Source organism: Epinephelus fuscoguttatus, linkage group LG2 (assembly GCF_011397635.1).
Source record: "Epinephelus fuscoguttatus linkage group LG2, E.fuscoguttatus.final_Chr_v1".
Classification (NCBI taxonomy): Eukaryota; Metazoa; Chordata; class Actinopteri; order Perciformes; family Serranidae; genus Epinephelus; species Epinephelus fuscoguttatus.
In genome coordinates this window covers 39234047-39246259 of record NC_064753.1, presented here as the reverse complement: position 1 = coordinate 39246259, position 12213 = coordinate 39234047, and the positions used below count along the sequence as shown (strand labels likewise).

At 41.5% G+C, this 12213-nt stretch overlaps 1 protein-coding gene across 1 annotated transcript in view; it reads left to right on the top strand.

The window, feature by feature from the left end:
• Positions 1-10244, top strand: part of glceb (glucuronic acid epimerase b) — an 86257-nt gene extending 76013 nt beyond the window's left edge. The window contains exons 5-6 of the mRNA XM_049593326.1: positions 4194-4486; positions 4821-10244. Coding sequence (XP_049449283.1) covers positions 4194-4486; positions 4821-5552 — 1025 coding nt within the window. The 3' untranslated portion in view covers positions 5553-10244. The remainder of the gene's footprint in view (positions 1-4193; positions 4487-4820) is intronic.
• The last annotated feature ends 1969 nt before the right edge of the window (positions 10245-12213 follow it).

Below are 12213 nucleotides of genomic sequence, written 5' to 3'. Positions count from 1 at the left end.
CCTCTCAAATCCTCTGACAAGTGGATCAGTCGTCTGTCCCCTGATAATAACCTACCATCTACCATCTGCACATTCCTGCACGAACGCCGTCTGCTACTGAGCACCTTTATTTTCTCAATCCCCTCGTGGTCGTTTGATAGTTCAGAAATGCAGTCTGAATAAACTAAACCTCTCCAGAATTAGCGAGGCGATCTACGTACAGAAATCCAGTGGAGTGACAGCTGTCAGCGGCTGCGTTGGAAAGTTTTATGTTTCATTGTCTCACAACATTGAATCAAAGTTAAAGTGACTTTAGTGACACTTCAAAGTTCTAATTCTCAAGATTTCAGTCCTAGTTGATTTGAAGATACCCGTGGTTACCGTGGCAACAGCCACACTCGTGAGTGGCTTCTTTTTGAGAAACAGAAAAGCAACAGCTGGTGTCTTGGTTTTTTTCAACCAAACAAACTTGCATTGTTTTAATTTCGATGTCAGTCAGTAATAATTGCAACATTTCTATTACTTCCTTGCAAAAATTAAAAATGTCCTACTGAAAATTAGTCTTGTCCTTCGGATGCAATTTTGATAAATGACTACAGACGTCACATAGATGTATAGTAATGACTGGATACTGGACCCCTGTTCAGTCCAATTGAATTACGTACTCTTGTGCAAAAAAAGTTCGTAGCTTGCAGGTTTACATCCCAGGTATGTGACCCGCTGAATATGTGCAGTAGTGTTCCACTCACTGGCCCTGCCCGCGAGTTTCCGCTTGGCCCATAAGGCCCAGACACACCAAACTGACTGCAGAGAACTAACAGCAATGAAAGCAGACTGTTGTGTCGCCTCACGTCACCTGTGTCTCGGCCAGAAAGTTGCACAGGAGCACACCACAAAGACTACAGCCAATGGCCAACCAGCATGTATGTTCTGGTCCGGTGTGAAAGGAAATAACTCTCCATAGCAGCAGGCGGCGGTAGTCTATATTCGTCATTAAAAAAGGGAAAACGAAAGACCATCTTGGCGTGAGTTAGCCAGTTAGCACATTAATAGTCGGCACCATAAATATCAGTTGGTTAAACCAAGTGTTTTATTTATGTACAAAGCTGCTTAACTGTCAACCACTAGCCCGCCGCTAGTGGGTGCTACAGAGCAGTCAGACAGCAGTCCACTTCCCCGTGGTAATGCTTGAGTAGACTGGAGTTTTAAAACAGCATGGTGGGAAATAAGAGAGATGTCCTCTCACAAAACCAGCACGGTTTGACAGTACTTTGATCTAAAAAATGAATTCAGCAGAAATTCATCTTTTTTAAGATGATATATTATTTACGTCAGTGTTGTCAGATAATGTGCAGGTTCACATTCATACTGCACGGCGCAAAGTGTCTCGTACTTCAGCTGCATTTAAAATCCGACATGGTTGTTGAAGATTGTGATTAAAGGCTTCAAAGGGCTCTTAATGCACACAGTATTTTTTGGGACAATGTTTCAAATACTTAACGATAAATTGTGCTAAATTTTTACTGTTTTCTGAGTGTTTTCCCTTTTTTAGACTAGTCAACTAGGCTTAATTAAAGTTTTCATTTTGTCGACAGGGAAATTAATCGCCAGGAACATCCTATTGTTTACCCTCCTCACTTACGTTTCTCCTCTCATGCGTTGAGCTGAACTGCCAATCAGCTGATCAGACAATCAGCAAATCTGAACCATCCCTTGAAGTTTTGGACAGTTGGCTGTGTCAAACGAGCAATTGTTGCCTTGAGCTCTGGGAAATTATGACAGGCATTTTGCACCACTTCTTGGACAACAAGATAAATTGAAAAAATAATTGGCTGATTTATTGATAAGGAAAGTAATTGTTACTCGCAGCCCTAAAAACATGAACATTTCCTGAGGGGGGGGTGAATACTTTTTATAGACACTGAATGTCCTGATGTAGTCCCAAAGAGATGTGGATAAATAATCAAAGTGCATCGACTGTTGTCTTGTCGCATGGTGTCTTTTGTATCCTCACATGCACAACACACGCTGAACATGTGTTTTCAAATGTTCATCGTGCCCACTCATGTACTCAAGCTTTGTTTGTATGCCGACATATTTGCAGCTGCATGTCATCTCTGTCTCCTGCCTGATTGCTAAACAGCCAGAGAGCAAAGCCGAGCAGAGGAGGTGGAATCTCGTCTATATTCCCTGCCCATCCTTTATTGATGCCAGAGTAATCACAGGGCCAGAGTACAAATCCACTTACTCTCTGCATTGCCTTAAGTAATGGATTTATGAGTGCATTAAAGAGCCGTAGTCATCCAAAGGCCCCTGCCAGACTGGCTCTCTCCTCCATTCTCCTCCTGATCGACTGCCTTTGTGTCTCAGGCGGCCTCATCTGCTTCTGCTTCCCCAGCTCGTGTCATGTGAGATCTGATTCTCAATTGTCTTCTCACTATTGGCTCATTTTCACTCTCTCCTGTCTCGGGCTGGCTTTAAGGGCACTTGAGGCGATCCATCATGCCATTACCCTCCTTTTTCTTGACTCCTACACTCTTTCTTTTCCGTCCTTTCGGGAGCTTTGATTAGAAAAGGTTGTTTTTTTTAAGCTGTGCAGACGGAGTAACGAGGCCAAAGGAGAGATCATTCCAGAAGCTGTTAGTGTTTAAGAGCGTTGAAATGAATTCACAACAGCAACTGAAGTGCCTGGTACTGAGTTGGTATAATGTAAGAGGAGCGGTGGCAGTGTGGCAACTGAATATCATTGGTTACTTTGAGCTTTGAAGAGATGAGATGTGGAGATGCAAATGGAAAAGTTGGTGCAGTGCATAAACTTACTCTTTCACTCTTCTTCCCACCACTCTGTGTCTTTCCTCCCTCTGTTCCCTCCCTTATGTCCTCCTCCTAATTAAGCTCTGTGTGCAGTGACACATCTGTACTGTACATCCCATGAGAAGCCTGTCTCTGTGTGCATTTGGAGACTTTCTCTCTGTCTCACACTCACACACACACAGTGAGGCACTTCACACAGGTAATAACGCTACAAGACCCTCAGTAATAAAGAGTCAGGTTTTGACCACAGATGTTATCTGACTGTTATTGATCATTTCAGAATGTGACTACAGAGTGAATCTTGGGAACATGAGGACAAAGACGAGCTTTTATTGAAACATCAAAGGAGACAGGCGCTGTAAAAGGCTTCCAGTCAGTCTGCTAAAAATAGACCATTTTCTTCCAGAGTTTGTAAATTCAGTCAAATGAGGTTAGTCATGGTTTTTTTTAGACCAGATGCACCTGATGAAACACGACAAAACCTGTTTTCTACTGCAATTCTTACAAGTTTTTAAAGGTATACTGTTACTGTTTGTAAACACACCTGCCAGCAAAACTGAAAGTAAAAGGCAACCCCAGATTGACTCTCATTTGGCATTTCGCCTCGTCATATTTGCGTTTTTCCCAGTGCTGTTTCTCTTGGATGCCTGTTGCTTACGGTCTGGCACCTGGTTACTTCCTTTGTATCGAGCACCGAGCTCAGCCGAGCACTGTCGGGGCGCACGCCAATAAACGTCCTGAACACCGTAAATAAGAAGAAAATTAGAAAATACAGACAGAGGGCAGATTCTCTGCAGAAAAATACACCATCGCACACTTCTAAGTGATGATTAAGAGGGGTTACTGTTGTATGAGTCTAAATGTTGGTTTTAGAAACATTTTGCATCGTGTATAGGGATGCACTGATATGGATTTTTTCAACTGACACTGATAACCAATAATTACCTACTGCTCATGGCTGATAACTGATAGGATAACCAATAGTTTCACATTTTTGTTGAGTATAACCTGTAGTTTATGTACACCTGAGGGTAAGAAAGGCGAAGATGTGGGGTGTTGGGCAGTCAGAGATCAGACCCTCAGCACAATCCTGTTGTCTTGCTCTGAACTGCGAAAGACGTCCACACCGCGACATGTTTTGCCCTCTAGACAGCGTACTGCAGTTGTTGTTCTTCTCTGTGTTTATTAGTGGCTTGCAAACCAAGGTTAAAGGTACATGTACCACCACACACTGTGTTAGGGTGTGTAGGTTCTTCCTTTGTTAAGTCAATGAAAGCAATCTGGCTTTGTATTATCGGGGCTATTTATCAGCGATAATTTTAATTATCGGAATAATGCAGAATTACAAAAATGTCCCAATAGTGTACCTTTAACATCCTCCTCTCATCCCGCCACCACAGAGTCCTCCGAAGGCGTGTCCCTCCAGCTGGGTAACTCCAAAGACTTCATCCTCAGCTTGGACATCAAGTTTGTCTCCAATGGCAGCGTGTCTGTCGTCCTGGAAACCACAGAGAAGGGCCCGCCGTTCACTATCCACTACGTGACCAGCACACAGCTCATCGCCTTCAGAGACCACGAAATTACGTATGGTGTCGGGCCACGGACCACCTGGAGCACTCTGACCCGAGACCTGCTCACCGACCTCAGGAAGGGCGTCGGGCTGTCCAACACCAAGGCTGTGAAGGCCACTAAGGTCAGTTTGTGTCAGACGGTTGGTGCCGAAAGTACCTTTAATAAAAAACACCTGTGTTTAGATAACCATGAAACTGGACGAGAGATGATACTGTTTATTCACTGCGTTGATAATTTAGTTATCCAGGGGTCCCACACATTTTCATTGACAAAATATCTAAACTTTTTTTTTATTTTTCAACATTTTCTGACATTTTGTAGACCAAACAACTAATTAATCATTGAGAAAATAATCGACAGATTAATTGACAGTGAAAGAGATTTTGAATTGATGCCAAATCATAATTCCAGTGTTCAGTAATTTTGTCTGCCCTTGCGTCTGTGTTTCCGCTCAGATCATGCCCAGACGGGTGGTGCGATTAGTCCTACATGGGCGTGGCTTTGTTGACAACGTCACCATCTCCACCACCGCCCACATGGCCGCCTTCTTTGCCGCCAGTGACTGGCTGATACGCAACCAGGACGAGCGAGGTGGCTGGCCCATCATGGTCACCCGTAAACTAGGTGAAGGCTTCCGGCCTCTGGAGCCCGGCTGGTACTCGGCCATGGCTCAGGGCCAGGCCATGTCCACTCTGGTGAGAGCGTACCTCCTCACCAAGGACCAAGCGTACCTCAATGCTGCCCTCAAGGCAGTTGGACCCTACAAGGTGCCTTCAGCGCAGCACGGGGTCAAAGCTGTGTTCATGAACAAATACGACTGGTATGAAGAGTACCCCACCACGCCCAGTTCCTTTGTCCTCAACGGCTTCATCTACTCCCTGCTGGGACTCTACGACTTGACTGAGACAGCCGGGGAGAAGCTCGGCAGGGAGGCGGGGCAGCTGTTCAGCCGTGGCATGGAGTCGCTGAAGGCCATGCTGCCGCTCTTTGACACAGGGTCTGGAAGCATCTACGACTTGCGTCACTTTATGTTGGGAACAGCGCCCAACCTGGCACGCTGGGACTATCACACCACACACATTAACCAGCTGCAGCTGCTGGCATCCATAGACAACGCTCCCATCTTCAAGGATGTAGTGAAGCGCTGGAAGAACTACTTAAAAGGGATTCGTGCCAAGCACAACTAGATAAACTGTAACCCACATTAGCATACAGCTGAGATGATGACTGACAAGGTGAATATACGCTTAATGATGATTGAATGTGAGGCGGATGCTCACATTGTGTGTGTGTGCGTCCCAGTTTTGGTCGAGGTTCATAATCTAAAGGATGAGTTTATTCAGCTGCAGCTCTCAACACTAAAAGTTTCTCCTGTGCTCTGTTGCAGGTTTTATATTTTCTGCAACACTGACTGTAGCTCTCCTCTCCTGTTTCTTTCCTTGAGCTAGTGTTTGTAATTATGCACAGACCTAGTTTCAGTGTGTGAGTGTGTGTGTGTGTGTGTGTTCAGAGAGAACACGGCTGTGTGTGTCTGCGTGTGTGTGTGTGTGTGGTTTAAAGTAACAATATATGACGTTAGAGAAAGATGAAACCGCTTGAATCATATTTCCGACATTTATTGCATCCACCACACGTCTCTTCTCTAATTGTATTTTTTTACCGTCTCATCCTAGATTTGCAAAGCTTTTTAAAACAATAAAACACAGAATATATTATAGATAATTTGGAGAATGTTGCCAAAATAATATTCTTATTAATATAAAATCAAACATATTGGATTTTATTTCTCCGCTGCAACCATTTTTTTATCCTACAACCTGTAAAAGTTTTAAATCAAGAAGTATTTTTTTAAGTACACCATGTTTAAGCTGTTATGTGAGATAAATTGATTCGGCTGTCATCCCTTCTCAGAGAAGCATCAAATACTTTATGCCTCCAAACTGGCAGCTTCCACTTCTTCTCTGAAGCCCCCAAAACACAGATAGATAGTAACTGATTTTAGGGGGTTATGTTGTTACATCTTCACTGAGTTCAACTTCTTTAAAAATGTTTTTCCCTTTTCAATATAAATATCAAGTCGTGGATTAGGTGCCTGTCGAGCCTCTCTGAGGAGTAAACACCTCAATCCACCATATTTGATTTCAAATGGTTAAATCGGCTCCGTTACCAGCAGGTCTCCTCGGTCCCCACCCACAATCCCACTGTGTTTAGCTGAGCTGTTGTGTACGCACATCAGCTCAGAGTTGTTAAAGTTATGTGACTGTTGTGTTTCAGCTGAGACTGCTCACTGTTCCTGGTACGTTCTCTGAGATAAACCCGTCAGGCTGACAACAATCTTCAACAGAATCCTATTGAATCATTTATCCGAATTAGCCACTGAAATGCTTTTACCTTGATGGAAGATGACAAACTGTGTGCTGCCAGTCATAGTTGTAACCAAACCCCACTAACGTCCCTCAAAAAAAAAAAAGTAATAATCTATGTGCCACTGCAGAAGAACAGTTGTGCATCACTTGGAGTTTAAGGGTGCTTTCAGAGTTGTCTTGCTTTGGTCCAAATCATGGACTAACTTTGTTTGCTGAAGCATCATGCAGACGGGTCCAAATAAATGCCCTGCAGTGTCATTTTTAAGCTCCCTACACCCCATAAGAAATGCACACAGGACATGCTTTAAACCAACACTTGTATTTCATTAAACTGTCTTTAACTTTAGCGTCAGATGAATCTCTTGACCCGTCATTGTGAAACATTAAAATCTTTATATCCCCTTATTTCCCCCGGTTTGATCATCAGCACCATTAGCTGCATTGCCATTCATTTTCCTGCCCCGCTTCTGACCTTTTTTGGAAACTCATCTGTAAAGCTTCTCTCTATAGCTCGTGCTTCCAGATGATAATTGCAGGAAACAAGTGGAGGTGGAGGTGGATGTATGTGTTGTGTATTCGGGTAGAAAGACACGTGGGCAGCAGAGGCACAGCTGCATCTCGCTAACACGTCAGTTTATAACATTTAAATAGACAATGCCGGGAGTACTGAAGGTCGAGGTCAATTCTTGACAAGCATTAAGAGGCTGTCGGTCCCAGCAGGCTCTCATTGCTCCTCTCAGCTGCTGTGGGTGCGTGAACTCAGCGTTTTTAATCTGAGAGCCGACCTGTTGACCGCTGTACGAGGAGAAAGAAAGCTCGCCGAGACACTAACAATTCACCCGGCTAATAGGCTGGAGAGCCTGCACACACAGTACAGTCGCTAGTCGGGGATGAGTCAGCACTCACAAACAAAACAGAGTGGAGCCTTCAGCATCAATGAGGCTTTCATCGATCTACCTTAAAGATTATTAATGGAGGAGAATCAGGCCAGTTTGTTCTTCTGAAGGTGTCGATGGTGAATTTTCTTTGGTCATTTTCATCAAAACTTTGAGATGAAAATATTCTCCCTGCTTTCAGGTTGTCATAGTGTGAGCTAATTTTTGACTAAATCAAAAAAGCATGTGATTCATTTTGATGTAATGGATAAAAAACAAGTCTCGTTTTCGTTCAAAGTGATTACTAATTTCTTCGGGTAGTTCTTCCTCACTTTATCAGCTTGTTGCATTGAGAGCTAAGTGAGTGTTTGTGACAGTAGTGTGCATTAGGGCCACAAAAATAACATCAGGACAAAAATAATCTCAGATTTCAAGAAATAAGTGGTAATATTTAAAGAATAAAGTGAAAAGACATTTTTTGCATGGAAAAATAGTAACTGTTTAACACAGCTTACACAGTGCATATATACTGTGATGTTCAGATACTACCAGAGGTGTGGGCCTGAGCGACATGGCTTGGAATCGAGTCAGACTCAAGTCACAAATTTAATGACGTTAGACTCAACTTGACAAAATCAAAAAAAGATTTGCAACTCGACTTGGATTTTAACACCAATGACTTGTGACTTCAATTGGATTCTAACCTGACCTTTTGAATACTTGATATCTTCCCCCAAACCCAGAGATGTGATTTAAAAAGTGTTCAACAAATCAATTCATTCCCAGCAAGTCGACGCTTAATTCTCCAGATTCACTGTTTGAACTAATCAGGCAGCAAGTTTCAAACGAGAGTCATGAACAAAGATTGATACCAAAGATGAATTCATTGGCATACAGCCTGGTACAAAAACTGTTTTGGTCTCTATAGCTAACTTTAATTGTCATGACAACTGTACAGAGATGAATTTTAATGACTCATTCGTTTACATTTTATTATGGCTTCAATTACGCATAATTAAAGGTGGGCCGCTTTTAGTGTCAGGCTGTCTGCTGATAGTGTCCTCGGCTCCTCAGTCAGATCCACCCCTCGTTCCTCCACGGCTTCAACCTCTGGTCCAAATATGGTCACTTTTAGCTCCAGTAATCCAAGATGGCGGCAGCAATAATGCCGAACTTGATGCTCCCAAACAGGAGTCCACAAACCAATAGGTGACGTCACAGTGGCTCTGTCAATTATTTTTACAGTCTATGACTTGACTTGGGGCTTGACTTGAGTGCAAGGACTTGAGACCTGCAAAACAATGACTTGATCCCACCTCTGGATGCTACTAGTTCACATGCACATCTAACATCTGCCCTGTTTAGCGATGATAAATTACCATGACACAATTCTAATATCGAATTTTGTCTAGAAACATATTATCAAAATATAATTATTTTATTCTTGAAATATTTTCTTGAAAATCACCACTTCCTTGTAAAATGATGCCTCTCTCCTTGAAACAACAACTTGACTTTTTCCTCTAAAATATTTTGACTTTATTCACAAAAACTGAATTAAAAAAATAATAATCTCAAACCTCTAACCCTCTCTGTGTCAGTGAAAGGAATTACATTTCTGTTCTCTTTTTAAAGTTAAAAGGTTAGAATATTTCCCCAGAGAAGAGCCACGAGTGCACGCTTTGATAATCCCATTTCTTTGTACGCTTGCCGATCCTTGTTTTGTTCATTTCCTGGTGGTTTTTTCTTCCCATGAACACGTGCATAATTCACGCTCTGCCATTTTGACAGGACGGGTAGAAAAATATAGTTTAAATGGAACATTCAGGAATGGAAGTTTTGTGTGTGAATCTTTATTTTGTTTATACCAAAGTCATTGATTCAAGTATATTTGAATTTGTCTATTTTTGTGCGAACCAGTTTCCGTTCAGCATTTAACGATGTTAAGTCTCCTCGGAGATGTCACAGAGAGACACTGCCTTTTGACAAATGCTAGTTTTTCAAGCGTAGGTCGAGTAGATTATAGCGAAAATAAGATGTGTAAAACTTGCTTATTGTAAAGGGGATGTGTGCAACTAGAGATTAGCATTTAGTCAGCTACGGTTTAAAGGGAAACGAGCCAGTAGCTGCAAATTCTCCTTGCAAGTTTTTTGCTGGAGTGTGTGTTTGCATCATTCATCATTTGTTGGAATCATTTGCAGAGATGTTTTGCTAGATAGACAAAAGCACAACCGCTGTTAATTGTCACATGATTTCTTTTGGATTGCTTTGTATTTTCTTTTCAGGACAATGTGCAACGCCTTCATTAAGAAAGCTGCTATTATTGTTCACTGTGTAACAGGTATGAGAGCTTCTTTCCTCATTTTACTGGTTATTTTTTTCTGTTTTTCCACAACACATTAAAGACTTCAACAAATGGCCGCCGAGGTCAGATGTGATTTATGCAATAAAATGTTTACTGGGGTCTTGAACACCACAGGAGACCCAGAGCGGATGTACAGACTTTGCAATTCAAGCACAATGTGCAAATGCTACCATTTTTTAGTCCAAGGAAGAGAGGTGTTTATATACAGAGTAAATCTTTGTGCTTTAAAATGTGCTTTTTAAAGGTGTACAAAATAAAAGCATTTTTCTTAAACTTGTGGTGGAATCTTTTCCTCTTTGATGTTTAACAGGACCTCAGCGGTTTAATGAGGATCTCTACACACAACTTGGTCTCACTCCCAACTCACTCCCAAATACTGACATTTGGTAATTGGCCTCACGTCAGATACTGACGCACGGAAGCACCCTTTAGCTGCAGTATAAGGTGGTGGCTTTTTGTTGAAGCTCTGACCAACTGGAATGAGAAAGTCCACATGAAGACTCTGGACTTGCTGGGAGACCATCATTTATGTCCCATGTGACACCAAAAGTCAACCAATATTATTGTAATAACAATGTGGCATGCTAGTACGTGTAGCATACTCCACATATGACATATGTCACATGACATTAGGAACAAATGTCCTTATTTTAAGCCAAACCATGATGTTTTTTCCTGAACCTAACGTTTGTTGTAAACTTCATAAAGTAGCTTTAAAACCAATGTTTTTACCTTTGTTCTGACTTTATTTTGACATGAGACTGAATGTATTTAACAAGGGGTACATTTGTACATTTCCTGTGAATACAGGAATTTATGGAAAAGTCCCAATGCATGTAACAAAGATATATTGACCCGCCGCCCCTGAGCGTCCAAAACTGACGCTGTAGGAGCATCTAGAGTGTCATTCTGACGTGTAGGGCCACTGACCAAGTGTCAATATTTGATGAGTTGGGAGTGAGAGTGTTGCTGTACAAATGTATGACTGCTTTATTATCCTTCATTGTAGTGCTGACACAATTTATCAATCCACTGTGCAAGTATTTTGATTATTGATTATTTGTTTTTGCAATTTTAAAGATTTGCAGAATGTTTTAGTTGTAAAGATTTGCAGTTTTTTGCAGATTTTTTTGTCTGTTGTGGCCAAAAACTATATCTTTGTTTTTTTGGCTCTTGATCAGACAAAACAAGTGATGTTAACATCTTGAGTATTAACAGTTAATCAGTTGGGAGGAGAAAATAATCATTAGATTAACTGATACTGATGTTTACTCCCTGTCAGCATCCAAACAGGAAATACAAAAGGGAACCACTGAGAATGTTTATGTTGTCAAGTTTGAATCGGTCCATATATTTTACTGAATTGTTAACCTTATTATCATCTCTAATCATGCTTGTGTATCTGTCTGTCCACAGCTAATCTCACAAACTACTGGACCAATCTGCCTAATATTTTGTGTGCATATTTCTGACTGTATGCTCAATGATCTCTGGTGGTTGTAGTGATTCACAACTGTTGAAAAACCTCTTTTTTGGGCTGTTTTATTATTGACTGCTGACTCCTCACTGGTCTTAATCAGCTGATAGGGGCCGCAAATTTTCTTGGAATCATCTCGGCTGACATCTGTTGCAGGCCAGATTTTGTCCTTTGTCACGTATCAAAAACTGACATCCATAGAAAGGTCTCAAGGTTTCACGTTTCAAAATAGCTCAGCTTTACTGAAGTAAAAATATGAATGAACATCTCTAATATTATGTGTATTATTCAAAGAGCTGTACCCTGTTATGTTATTCCTATCAGCCTAAGTCTAATGAAAAACTTGCCTGTAGTATCTAACTCTCCAAAATTTCATTCATTGCTTATTGGAAAGGACATTTTTTAAGGACATTAGAATCAGTTCCTTTTTATTTATTCTGATATTGTTTTTTTTCTAATAGTTCAGGTTGAGTTCAACCTAAAACAATGCTTTTTGATTTAGCTGCACATGTCCATTGTTCAGCAGCTCTGACTGCAGTACAGAAACAGTTTGTTCATACTGAACGTCATCTCTTTGAAACTGCTCAGAAAAAAACCCAATCCTGATTAATAATTTATCCTAATTAGGCTATTCTGATCCAGAGAGAAGCACAGACACCTGAGAAGGACTGTATCTCCTGCCACCCGCTTGCATTTTTCATTACCTTCTGGCATTTATACAATCCAGCCATAATTTCTCCCTCACAGCCGCACACTTCGCCTCAC